Source organism: Manis javanica, chromosome 4 (assembly GCF_040802235.1).
Source record: "Manis javanica isolate MJ-LG chromosome 4, MJ_LKY, whole genome shotgun sequence".
NCBI classification, from domain to species: domain Eukaryota; kingdom Metazoa; phylum Chordata; class Mammalia; order Pholidota; family Manidae; genus Manis; species Manis javanica.
Genome location: NC_133159.1, coordinates 92,393,322 through 92,405,960, shown reverse-complemented (window position 1 = coordinate 92,405,960; position 12,639 = coordinate 92,393,322). Strand labels below are relative to the sequence as shown.

General features: G+C 40.4%; 1 protein-coding gene across 5 annotated transcripts in view; it reads right to left on the bottom strand.

Moving 5' to 3' along the window:
* The window catches only part of NTNG1 (netrin G1), a 307,348-nt gene that overhangs the window by 71,063 nt on the left and 223,646 nt on the right, over positions 1–12,639 (bottom strand). For all 5 annotated transcript variants that reach the window (XM_017664603.3, XM_017664606.3, XM_017664607.3 and 2 more), the window contains exon 4: positions 7,873–8,045. In XM_017664603.3, coding sequence (XP_017520092.3) covers positions 7,873–8,045 — 173 coding nt within the window. The remainder of the gene's footprint in view (positions 1–7,872; positions 8,046–12,639) is intronic.

The window sequence follows — 12,639 nt, the reverse complement described above, 5'->3', positions numbered from 1 at the left end:
GAGAGCTGAAAGGAAATTAAGAAATAATCTATTTCAGCTATTTCATTTTACAGAAGAGGAAACTAAAGGCCCAAAGAGAAGCAAGGGCATTGGCCAAGTCGAGCCCTTTATGTTCAGCACCGGAGCATGTAATTCCTAATTACTGAGACGTTGCTGAACTTGCATGGAGCAAATGAAGCACGGGTGCCCATGGGCTTTAAGGGAAGGTTCTGCAATACAAGGTATTGCTTCTTCCAGAACCGAGATGCTCCTTCAGTCAGAGACACACATGCATATTGAGTAAGCCAAACGGCACTGTGCGCTGAAAGAATGAGAAGGTGCTCAGTGTATAGGCACTTGTATTTATTCCCTCCTCCACCAGCCCTCCCACACCTATATTTATAATCATGTTTGTTTTAAAAGAATTCGGTTGAAATCAGGTGAATAAGAACCTAGAACCTAGTTGAATTATAAAGTGTGTTTTCTTCTTTTTTCTTTTCTTTTTTTATCCTTTCAATTTTACTAATCCTCCCATCAAGCAAATGACTAATGGGGGTACAGTTAGGCTTAAGGAAGTTGACATGATGAGGATCTCAAAAATAAACACCCTGATCTTCCAAAGCAGGTTAATATAGTGCTAAAAGCCATAACTCCTTTGAAGAATCAACGGAAAGTTCAGCAGCTCTTCATCAAGAGGGAAGCCAAGGGGAGAAGGATCTGCCATGCTTCGCACTGAGAGGAAGCGTTACAGCCATTGTGATGGATGGTTTGAAAGAAGCCCAAGTGGGTGGGCAGATCTTCTCGCCAGGCTGCTGCCGCTGGGGCACTGACTCTGAGAAGCCCAGCTGAAGAAGAGGTAGGTGGTGATAGAAAACCATTCTGCGACCTCATTTGTATTCTGGAGGAATGACCTCCAGCGTCTTTCCAGCCCTGGTTCCTGGTCGGGACCACTCTTGATAGGAGGAGGTACAGTGAGTTACCTCCCGGGAACTTGAAAGTGAATGAAATAAGATTGCCTTCATGGAATCTGATTTCTGTGAGATCATCATATAAATGATCCAAATAGAGATAGTGGAAGTCATTTTTATAACAGAAGGTTTCTGGGACCTGCAGGGCTGTGACAGACTTGCCAGAGGTGACAGTAACCTGACCTGGTGTATTAACATTCCTGAAGAATGGGAAAACGGCGAATCGAGGAAGGTGGGAGCCAGCAAAGTGCAGCATCCTGAGGCAAATGGCGGCAGTGCCAGCGTAGCATTTTCTCGGGAAGAGGGAGGGGTAAGCGGCAAACTTTTAGACCTTCGGTGTTCTGCTGGCTTTCGGGAGGAAGACCCCATGGTCGGATGGATGTGTCAGGATATTTCAGCCTAATGCTACCAACACTGGAGTCATTTAAATTTCCTGATCCCATGCTCACCAAGCAACCTTCTGATAATTATCTGCCTCTGCAAGGAGACTTAATTACAGGGGAGAGAATACACTGGTCATAAGGACTGAAATATTCTGAATACTGTAATAGTTATTTCATATTGTGGATGAATAAACTGGCATTTGGACACAAGCTATCTCCCCACACAGCTGCTACCGCCAAAGGGAGAATTTGCTCATCAGGCTGGGAAGGACCCACGTGCTAGATCTCAGTGAGATTATAATGTCAGTAGTGGCTGACTTCACTGTGCTTACTGTGTGCCTGCTACTGTTCTCAATACCTTATACGAATAATTTGATTTTTATGACAACCCTATGAGGTCAATATTCAGGCTTATTTTAGAAACGGGGCAAAAATCAAACACAAAGAGCTTGCCCAAGGCCATCTTAGTCAGTAGGGAAGGAAACTGAGATTTGAATTCAGGTCCCAGAGTTTCGCTTATAACAACTACTCTACATTATCTCTCAATTTATTGAAGGCCCTCTTACCTCCAACCCTCAAATAAAAAATATCCAAAAACTGATTTTTTTCCCCCAGTATTTACCTACAGTACAACCTAATGTGATCTGAACTAACTTGGTGGCAAACCTGACTGGAAGGGATATGAGGTCTTTCCTTATCAAACTTGGTGAGAATAATCACAGGTTTGCTGTGGAAATATCAAAATGAGTAAGGGGCACTACCCAATATTCTGCTGTGGGCATTGTCATAATATAACATATGTTCACTGTATTTCCTTTTAAAATCCTAAAAATTGTGAACTTCAAGTCATATCTTGTACCATAAACTTCAGATAAGAGACTGGAGACTGGTGGTTGTACATGAATAACTTGGTTTCTAATTTGATATATGGGGCCTACAGCTTGGATCATATATATATGGCTCTGAGAGGAAGGTCCTTTCTTACTATACTAGCAGAATTATTAGGGTTCTGAGCCTGAAAAGCTGGAGGTCAGAGCCTGACACAAGTCAAGTCACTGAAGCCATGAATGCCACGTGGGGAGGCCTGTGACCACCAGCCAGCCAATGTGCCACCTCTAGATGCCTGGATGGGTCATGAGCACCCACGAAAATAAAGGGAGTCTTTCTCCTATCATATTCCTCCAAGATCTCAGATGGTATCTTTTTGTAGGAGACTGAAGGTGCCTGTGCTACAGCTGCTGAGCTGTGAAGGTCAAATATTCCAGGAGACATGGGAAGACTGATGGTCAATGCACCTATATGCACATTACAGGGTTATTGAGGTTTTACTTACTCATTTACCAAATAATTCATTCCACACACATTTATAAAGGCTAAGAATAAAGCATGGCCTCATTCTTAAATTGCCAACATTTTAGTTCCTGAAGTCAGATAGACCTGAGTTTCAGTCTTGTTCTGCCATTCATTCCATGTGGGACTATGGGGCAACTTAAACTTATTAACTTTTATGTGCCTGTATTTCCTTATCTGTAAAATGGGAATAAATATGATACATACCCTATGGGGAGGTTATAAGGATTTAATGCAAAAAAGCACATAGAACACTTCACAAAATATACAGGCTATCATAAGCTTAATAACTAGTAGCTACCATTATTATCATAATTTTGGCTATAGAGTTAACCAATTGTAAGTGTATGGACATCATCAAGAATGTAGAGAGAAAAGAAGCTGCTGATTTTGCATGGGAGATCTAGGTAGGCTGCACTGAGGAGTTGACATTGAGGAGTGATCTTGAAAAAAGGAGTGATCTTGAAAAATGAGCAAAATTTCAATAGAGAGGGAAGAGAAAGGTGATTTGGGGAAGAGAAATGAATTCAATACTTAACATGTTGACTTTGAGATCTTCATAGACAGCTGGTAAAATTGTTCTGGATTCATTAAAAAAATTCAGGATATAATTGGTTGATTAATATTAAACCAATAATGTTAAGAACTAAAACTACAGGAATAGGTTGGAATGAAAGCATTATAGACAGAGAAGAGGCAACCGTGAAGAGAATGAAAATTTAAAGCAAGGGCAGAAAGGAGTTCTTTGAAGGCAAAGAAACAGTAAGATTTCTAGAAAGAGAGCAGGTTTAGAGAAGACTGACTTTTTCAAATAGGTATCAAAGTGGAGTCCATATCCCAGTGGAAGACAGAACAAGTCAGTGAACTTTAACTTGAGAAACAAAGAGTACAAAGTATAGCCCTGGTTCTAATTCTCCTTCTCATCCTGACTAGCTATGTGAATCTTAAATAAAATTCTTCCCCTCAATAGTCATCAGATTCCATATCTGTAAAATGAAAATAGTAGCATCTACCTACGAGATTATTGGTAGTTAAGACTGAACTAATGCATGTAAAGCCCTTAGGAAATTGTCTGGGTAAATGACACACACACATGTATGTATAAACCTGGGAAACTATAAATTGTCAGTGCAAATTTAATACTGGAGAAAATAATAAACAATCATCAAATTACTTTCAATCACTCAAGGAACCCTAGATATTGTATAATTCAAGTTGGATTTCTGAACAAACAAATAATGTCAATATCAGATCAATTTAATTTTCTTTCTTTGAACAATATTAGACCAAGTAGGTGAGAGGAAAGTAGAAAAATGAATACAGCTGAACTAGCTGGGCTTTCTCTGTCTCCATGACATTTCTATCACTAGGCTGAAGGAATAGTTTAGAGCATCACAACCCTAAAAGAGTGTTGCAAAGAAAGTTATTAAGTGTTGCATGAGCAATTAAGTTTGGGAAACACAGGGTAAAATAGGTAACTTTCCTATAGGATTCTCAAATGTTTTTAATAAGGTGATGTGAATGTCTAAGAATCAGTATAGTGTACAGCATTTTCCAAACCTATTTGGCTGTGGAATTCTTTTAAGGGTCTTAGAACACAGTTTGGGAAACAGAGGTGAGGTGATATTATCTTTACTGAAGTTTTAGTTCCTAGAAGTTCATTATTAAGTTTTCAGCAAGCGTATACAGAAAAATGTGTGTTATTCTACAGGGATCAGATTTTAAGGAGGTGTTATTGAATCCTTTAATTTATAAGCTGGAAAATGGGAATCAAGAGAATCATGCTTACGCTTGAAGTTGGAAAAGTTGCTATCTACTTGGAAGACAAATGAAATTCAAAGGAGTAGAATTCTATCAAAAATAGAATGAAGATCAATAGGGAGAAAAGAAAAATGTCTTAGAGATAAAATGCTAGCTTTGTAGAGAAATAAGGAAAAGATTTTGATACTTATATAATGGCCTTAAAAGACCAAAAAAAAAAAAAAGAAGAAGAAAAAAACCACACTGGGTCTCAAATAAGAAGCACAATGAATAAAAATACCACAAGAGTTAGTGCTTCTGTCTCTGCCAAGTTTATTATGATAAGAAGCACAGGGCAACATGATGGGTCTCACAGACTGGGGTGGCAATGCCTTAGAGTTCTGGGGTCTTCTACTCTTCCCTTCTGGCTCAAGATGTGGCTGTGGAGCTGCTCCAGCATTCAGGACTTCCAAAGTCTTATGATTCCCAGTAAGGTCCCAGTGAAGGGTACCTTAGAGCAATGGACTGAGTGTTTTCAAGGGAGATCTTACAATTTCCTCATTTAATGAAGGCCTCTCGGTTCTTTTTGTAAGAGTGGGTAGGAACTGACTTTCATTTTCAAAAATTATCCTGCCTGCTTGAGATTCCGTTAAATCCGGAAACTATCTGGTGTGGGTGGCATTTCTAGGCCACTGAGGAGTTGATGTTGAGGGATTGCAGCCACTCCTTTTCATTTCTTAAGTTTTGAATTCTTGTATTTGGATATGGCATATCTTAAGTGTCCCTCTTAAATAACTGACTTATAGTGTACCAATGAGAGTCGTGTGTGTGTGTGCACAGGTGTGTTTGTGCATGTGTGTGTGTGTGCATGTATATGTGTGTGTGTAAGAAAAAGCCAGTATGAAATGAGAGTCACAAAAGTACTAGAAGTTCTGTGCTTGGTTTAAATTTCCACACTGAAAAATTAGAGGACTTCCAGGGCAAACAACCAGGTAAGAGATGTGTCCATCTTATCACATGAAAAATGGAGTTGATGTTAACTGGGAGAAGAAAAGAAACAGGGGTCAATATAGTTCTTTCACTACTTGTAAAGAAAAAATGGTTGGAAATTAGGAGACACTCAATATTGGTGTGAAGAAATAAATTTTTTAACAAAACTTCAATAATGGACAAATCCGCCTTATGAAAAAAATACTAAAAATAAAATTATTTTTGAATAATTGATTATCTGAATAACTTACTTTGCATCAGTTGTTATGATAAACACATTACATGCGTTAGCTTATTCAATTCTCTCAAAATCCCTTTGAGGTGAGAACTGTTATTATTCTCCTATTACAGATGGGAAACTGAATGCTGGAGAGATTTATTTTTTTCAAAGTCACACAGCTAGTGAATGGATACACAGGTATTTGATACTGGAATCTGTGTATTAAACCAGTAAGTTGCTTACTTTCACCCATGGACATTTTAAAGCACAGTCTGATGATTTAGTTTAAGGGGTTCTTTTAACTGAAAGAATGAACCATCATTTTAAATAATCTCTAAAATCTTTAATTTCTGCCATATTGAGGATTGAAACATTGCATTGAATCTCCTCGGTCATTGTGTCCACCTGTCACCTTCCTATTTTAACAGAGATGGAGAAAAGTCTAAAAATCTAGAGAAGGCTGCTAAAAACTAAAGGGTTTGGACAATGACATCAACAAGGAAAACCAAAAGGGGTTCCATTCCTTTAGCCAGGGAGTGAGCTGGTGATCTTCAATGATTATATACCCCTAATAAAAGACTAGGGGCATATAAGTCATTTCCATGGACATTAGAACAAGAAATCCATTTTAGTGAAAAAGCTTGGCTGGCACAAGCAGGCTTTCCCAATGAAAATGTCTAGAAACAAACAAGACTTTGAAGCACGGTTATGGGTCATATTAGAAATGAACCAATGCCTTCAACACCAGCCCCTCCAGCTGCCTTGCTAGCAGCCCTGAAAAGTTGGCTCGTCTGGAGAAGGAACTAGAATGTTGTAAGTGTTTGCAAACTTCACTCTCTTCCTCCCTGTCCTACTAAAGAAGCAGCAGACAAAGGAAATGAAATCTAAGCCATTTTCATCTTGGAAAACCTTTCAACTAAATTTCATGACTTTAGTGATAAGGTCCCTTAGGTAGTCAGCCACAGGGCACCACAACATATAACCTCACGAGATTCCTTCTAAATTCATGAGTCCATGGCCCTCACCAAGGAAAGCCCACAGAGCCTCCGTTAATGAAACTACCTAGAAAAATCCACATTTCTGCTCAACAGCTTCTTGTATTAATTTTAGGTGCTAAATTGTCTGTTTTTTCTTTTTGCTGACTGAATATCTTTACAAAAAGGAATTTTTTTTTCAACCTTTGGAAGGATTTCCTTTTCTTTCCTCACAGAAATTTATCATCATTTCATGCCCCCACATTCATGGCTTGTTACTTGGTCCATTACTCTTACATTCAACTTGATAAGGTCTCGGTTCCTGTCATCTTAGTTTTTAGGTTTTGGTTTCTCACAGCTGTGGCTGTGAAGTGCCTGGTAACATCCTGAGCGTTGTGCACAGCCAGCGGATGTTCACGTTCTCATTCTCCCACTGCTCACTGTTCTATTTCTGGCCCTCACTTGAATGGATATATCGTCAACTTCACCCTTTCTCTGCTTTTGAAAGAGGGCACACCTTGGGCTTTTGTAAGTGGCTAATGGGTCCATCCATAGCACTGGGTCATTTACTCGGGAAGTAGTCACTTCTCTGAGCATGTCAGAGCATGGTTTCCTATGGATGTTCAGGGACTTCAGTGGGGCACACACGTGAGTGGTGAACGACTGTACTATTTCATGTGCACACAAACATCCATTTTCTTAACGTGGTACCCACAGGCCTACAGTCATGTCTCTGCTAATAGGATCCATGCCAGGCATGGCTTCAACCACTGGTATTCAGAAAAAGCCAGTTATTTCAATGGGCAAAGTTAGGCCACAGCTAAAATTGGAGAGGAAAACTGCTTCTGGACAAAACATCTTTCAGGTGACCGAGTATGGAAAGGAGGATTGTAAACATTTAGTGGATTTCTAGAAGTTGTTTATGGTTAAAATGAAGTTAGAGTTGAGAGTTTTGAATGCTTTCATTATTTTAATTGGGAGTTAAATAGGAAGTTAAATAGGGAGGAAAAACAGCACCTCCTGTTTCATCTACTTAGAATCAATTTCCATCATTTCCCAACACATTTGATGTGACTGTTGGAAGACTGAATTTAACAGATGATCCAAGTTGTACAATGTGCGTATGAGTGGTAAAATAGAGACTGAAGCTTTAGCTGCCTTTTGAAGAGAACCAGTGGGAGGAGTAAAAGCACAAAGGCAAGTGAAATTGGGAGGAACTCTCAGTTCACCGTGCACAACATAAGGTGTGACCGAGCAAAGTTACTCACAGGTATTCGCAGTGCCTTTGGGGATGGGGAGATACGAGCCTGGACTCCAAGGTCGGCCCTGATAATTCTTCTTGCATTTCCCACAGTCTGGACCTGTAGTGTTGTGCTCACATTCACAGGTCAGTTTGCTGTTGTCAAACACACACACAGTGGCGTGGAGATTACATTTGCACCTAGGCAGAGAGAGACAAGAGTTCATCGTAAGTCAGAGTGGTCTTAGTATCAGGGAGGCTGCAGCCAGCTGTCTCCCAGGCTGGGGGCATTTCACCCCACAGGGCTTGAGGGCTCCGTGGAGGCTCTTGGTAAAATGTAGATTTACTGGCTTCACCCCTGGGATTTTTTCCTTCCAGCACCCTTGGGGGTGGGAGTGGGATTGTGCTGCATCCTGCCCTCACACTATCCTTAGGAATTCTAATACCAGTTAGTCAGCTTAGTGTGGACCTGAGCTCCCCTAAGGGGCCTGTGCTCCGAAATCAAGGATTTCCCAACAGGTGTCCAAACTGTTGCCACTAGTGAGAGGTTTTTGTGGGATATCATCAAATCTATGACAATGTCGTCTGGGTCCAAAGAGTAATGTCATCTTCTGTTTTCCCTTAAACCAGAAGGACAGTTTTTATTTGTTTAGAAAGGAAGATAAACATTTAGACAATTTGCTCTTGAGACATATTTTATAGGCTCTAAATGGTGGTAATCAGGTCTTTTCATTCTGGGCTCTAAAATGGCACCTCAGGTCAGAAGAGCTTTTCCACCAAGCTGAGTAGTCCTCAGATTTCCCCCTCACAGCAAATAAGCTAATTACAAAGGTCTCTCAGAAATGGGTCAAATGACTCTGACAAAAGGTGCTCAGAATCCTAGAAAATAAAAACCTACTTGTGGCAGGGATTTCAAGTGATCAGCAAAGGCCCTGCCTCTGGTGCCCCTGAATAAAGCCACGACACAGGAGGGCAACAATGGATATGCAGTTTCCACAGAACCACATTTCCACATCCAAAGTCTTTGACTGCAAAATTGCAAAGCCCAATTTGATACTGGTTGAGGTAGCAGGTTATAAATTGTAACACACTAAGCATGAGTCACATTCTCTGGAGCAGGAAAACCTGCATGGACAGAATGACCATGACCAGGTATCAGAACAATGTGTGCAGGAAGAGGTGGGCCCACACAAGGGGGAACCAGATGCCCAGGGCACCTGTCCCAGGCAGAGCCTGAAAATGGTGTGTGTGTGTGTGTGTGTGTGTGTGTGTGTGTGTGTGTGTGTGTATTTTAAAACTAGTCAGGCCTTTTCCAGGAACTAGGACAAAAATAAAGAAAGCCAAGTTTCATGAAGACAAAGAAATCTTGCAGTGTTTTACATTTGTTTTCTTTTATGGCAGGTGTCATGAATTGGGAAAAGCAATACGAGTTTTTCTTAAATAGGAACATGAAGAAAATGTTTGTTTCTATAATGTTGGTAGGGCAACACTTAAGTTTCTCCCCTGTGCACTGATAATCTGTCTGGAACACTGAGCCAGACTATGGCACAGAAGCAAAGGGATGGCTGAGACTATTATGGAGAGCTGCCGGGCTCTCTTCTAACTAAAGCTGCACCCCAAAAGCAACGGCCTCCCACTCAAAACCCCCTGGGTAAAACCAAGCCTCAGATTCACAGGAGTCTACTGCTATTTGTAATCCTTGTAGCTATACTCTGCCCTCTGTAGAATTAAAAGTTGCAATAAGATGAAAGGCTACTATTTGAGCAATACTTACTCAATTTAGACACAGAAACAGAACCTTTAAAAATTAACATTTGTACAATCTTTTTAAAAGACAAGAGAAAAAGCAATTCAGTTAAGTAAAATGATAGTGCTTAGTTATGAGCTTGGTCTTATAACAATCTCCTACATGCAGGAACTTCCTTGTGCTAAGCTGCTTATTAAAGATATTTCTCCTTCCACATTAGCACCTTTATTTACGGATGTGTTTATATATATCAAAGATGTTAGAAACCTAAGTGATAGAAGCACCAGCTTATACTGATTTAGCACCCTACCTGGTGTTAAAAATTCTAACTGAAGAAATGAACAGTGTGACCCCAAAGAAGATGCTGGTTTCATGTCTGAAAACCAATAATGCAAATAGTTGTAATTATATTCTTGTTAACTGTTTATACTTATCGTCTTACAGGTGATTTCCATTTGAAAGACTTTGTATTTGCTGAGAAAATATTCCTTGAATAACAAAGGAGGTGAAAGAAGAATAGATGAATGTTGAATGTTATTTATTTTTCTTAGATTTCTTCCAATGTATGACTCCTCTTCAGCTGTCCAAAACTTATTAATTACTCAAGACTCAATTCATAATTGTTCCCTGATCCCCTTCCTGCCCACTATAGATGTCCTTCTCTCTGCTCTCTTAATTTCCTTACATCCTTCTCTGTTTTATGTTTCACTGGTTGTTACTTAAGGATCTTTGTGCTTTTAAAATGTTTACTCACTGCATACATATCTCCCACCCTACAGGAGGAAAATATCTACCTTACGCCCTTATCTTCTTTTCCAGCTACCTCCTTAACACCTGCTTCTCCCTTTTTGAGTTTCCTGCACTTACCTTCTCCGTTTTCTCATCTCCCACTCACTCTTCCTTTCCAACTAACCACAGCCTCTCTTGCCAAGATCACCCATGACCTCCTTGCTGAAAATCCAATGGATCCTCTTCCTTGCTTTATTTGATCCCTCGGGGCATCTGATTCTATGGGCTGCTCCCTTTCCCCTGATAATCTGTCCCTGCTGATTCCCAGACTCATTTTTAGAACCTCTTCTGTGTGCTGTTCTCATGCACTGTCCCTGGGCTTCTGGCTCAGCACAAACTCCAGTCAGCCTCATTGACTGTCCTTGGACATTCTTATCCAGGCATCCCTTCAATTTCCTCTGTGGTCCTTAACTGCCTTTGAGTTGTAGTCATTTTAAAACAAACCTGAATCATTTTTTTCCCCTGAAATAAATAAACATCTGTGAAATAAGCTCAAACATTTGAAAACATTTTAGGAGACTGATAAGTTCTCTGTTACCCCTGGGAGCCATGGAACGCCATCCCTGTTTCCTCACCAGTTGAAGGTCATCTAATGAACATGTTGCTAAGTCTCAATCTACATCCGCACCGTGGATCTCTCTCCTGGGCATGTCAAACTCAGCATCTCCAAAACTAAGCTGTTTGGCTGCCCTTGCTCACCTACTCATCCTGTGCTTTCTGCTTTATTACATTGCATCACCTTCCTGTCACTTGCTTAAAAATGACTCTCCCCACTTCCTGTCACATACAGTTGGTCATTACTCAGTCCCTCACCAAGTTCTGAGATTCCTCCTCACTCTCAATACACACACTTCCAGCCATCGCCACTTCTCCAGTTGAGATCATCATCATCTCTGATCTGGTTTATTACCCTGGCTTCTAAACAGATCTTCCTAACTCCAGTTGTGTTCCTCCCTTGCCGGATCTCAACACAATAGTCAAAACAGTTATTTATGCAAAAATATTTGGGTTGCCCTGGCTTAGAACTATTGAAAAATTTCTCATTATTCCTGGAATAGAGTCCAATATCTATAACACGGCCTACAAGTCCCTTTGAAATCTCTCTCTTCTCCCTTCTCCAGTCTCATCTGCACCAGTGCCAACTCTATACTTAGTTTTTTAAGCTTTGCTTCAAGTAATTTTATAAACTGTTCTTCTTGCCTAGAACATTCTACTCTCTTACCTCTACTTTTTTATCTGCATAATTCTTACCATTCAGATATCAACTGGAAATCTCAGTATCTGGCTCCTAGCTGACTTTCAAAAAACATCTCTGATCAACTATCTGAATGCATCTCTGACCCACCATAACCTGCCTTTCCTGTGTGCTCCTTGGACAGTGGGCAGGGCCAGTCACATGATAAGCCCATACTCTCTGATAAGCCCATACTCTCTCTGCTATAGATGCTGGTTGCATTATAACTGGATATTCTTCCATCATTTCACTGGAGTGTAAGTTCCTGGGAGCAGCAGTTATGTCTGCCTTTTTTAATGTAACATCCCTAGTATATGTCAAGGTGCTTGGCACATAAGTACTTGAAAAAATATTTGATGAATAAACAAACAACTAATAAACAAGCAACTCTCTGAAAGCAGGAATGTCATGTGCTTATTCTGCTCTGTCTAGCATAGCAATGGACTAAAAATAGAGAATTAATAGGCATGGCACTAAAACAAACACTCTGTGATGTGTGCTAAAAACTGTCACATGTCCTCATCATTGTTTTCCATAACTAACCTTAAAATGGGTAGAGGGAACTCTACAAAATTGGTGAGGTTTTTCAAAGCAATTTAATTTAATTTAAATTCTAGAGGATTTGCCAAATGCCTGAAACCAAACACAAGAGCTATCCTAAAATAATGCCTGAAAGACTCAGGAGAAGAACACAGCTTAGAGCACGGAAAAACCATGCCACTTGAGTTGTATAATTATTCTGGAATGTACATTTCTTAGCTTCCACTTCTCATGCAAGGATGAGCACCCTGGTTCAGTTGAAGTTAGGCAGAGTGTTGCTTGGCCTGGCTAACGCTCTGACTTCTCCAGCAGTGAATCTGCTGACCTAGCCCAGCTTCTGGGCTTTCTTCCTCCTTCAGTCACTGTGACAATTGCTGTGCCAGGGCTGAGAATGCGAAAGTGGACACTGAGGCACCAGGACATTGGCTGGTGTTTGGAAATGGCTCCTTTTCCTTTTCCTTTTCATAGCTCTGTTCATTCTCATC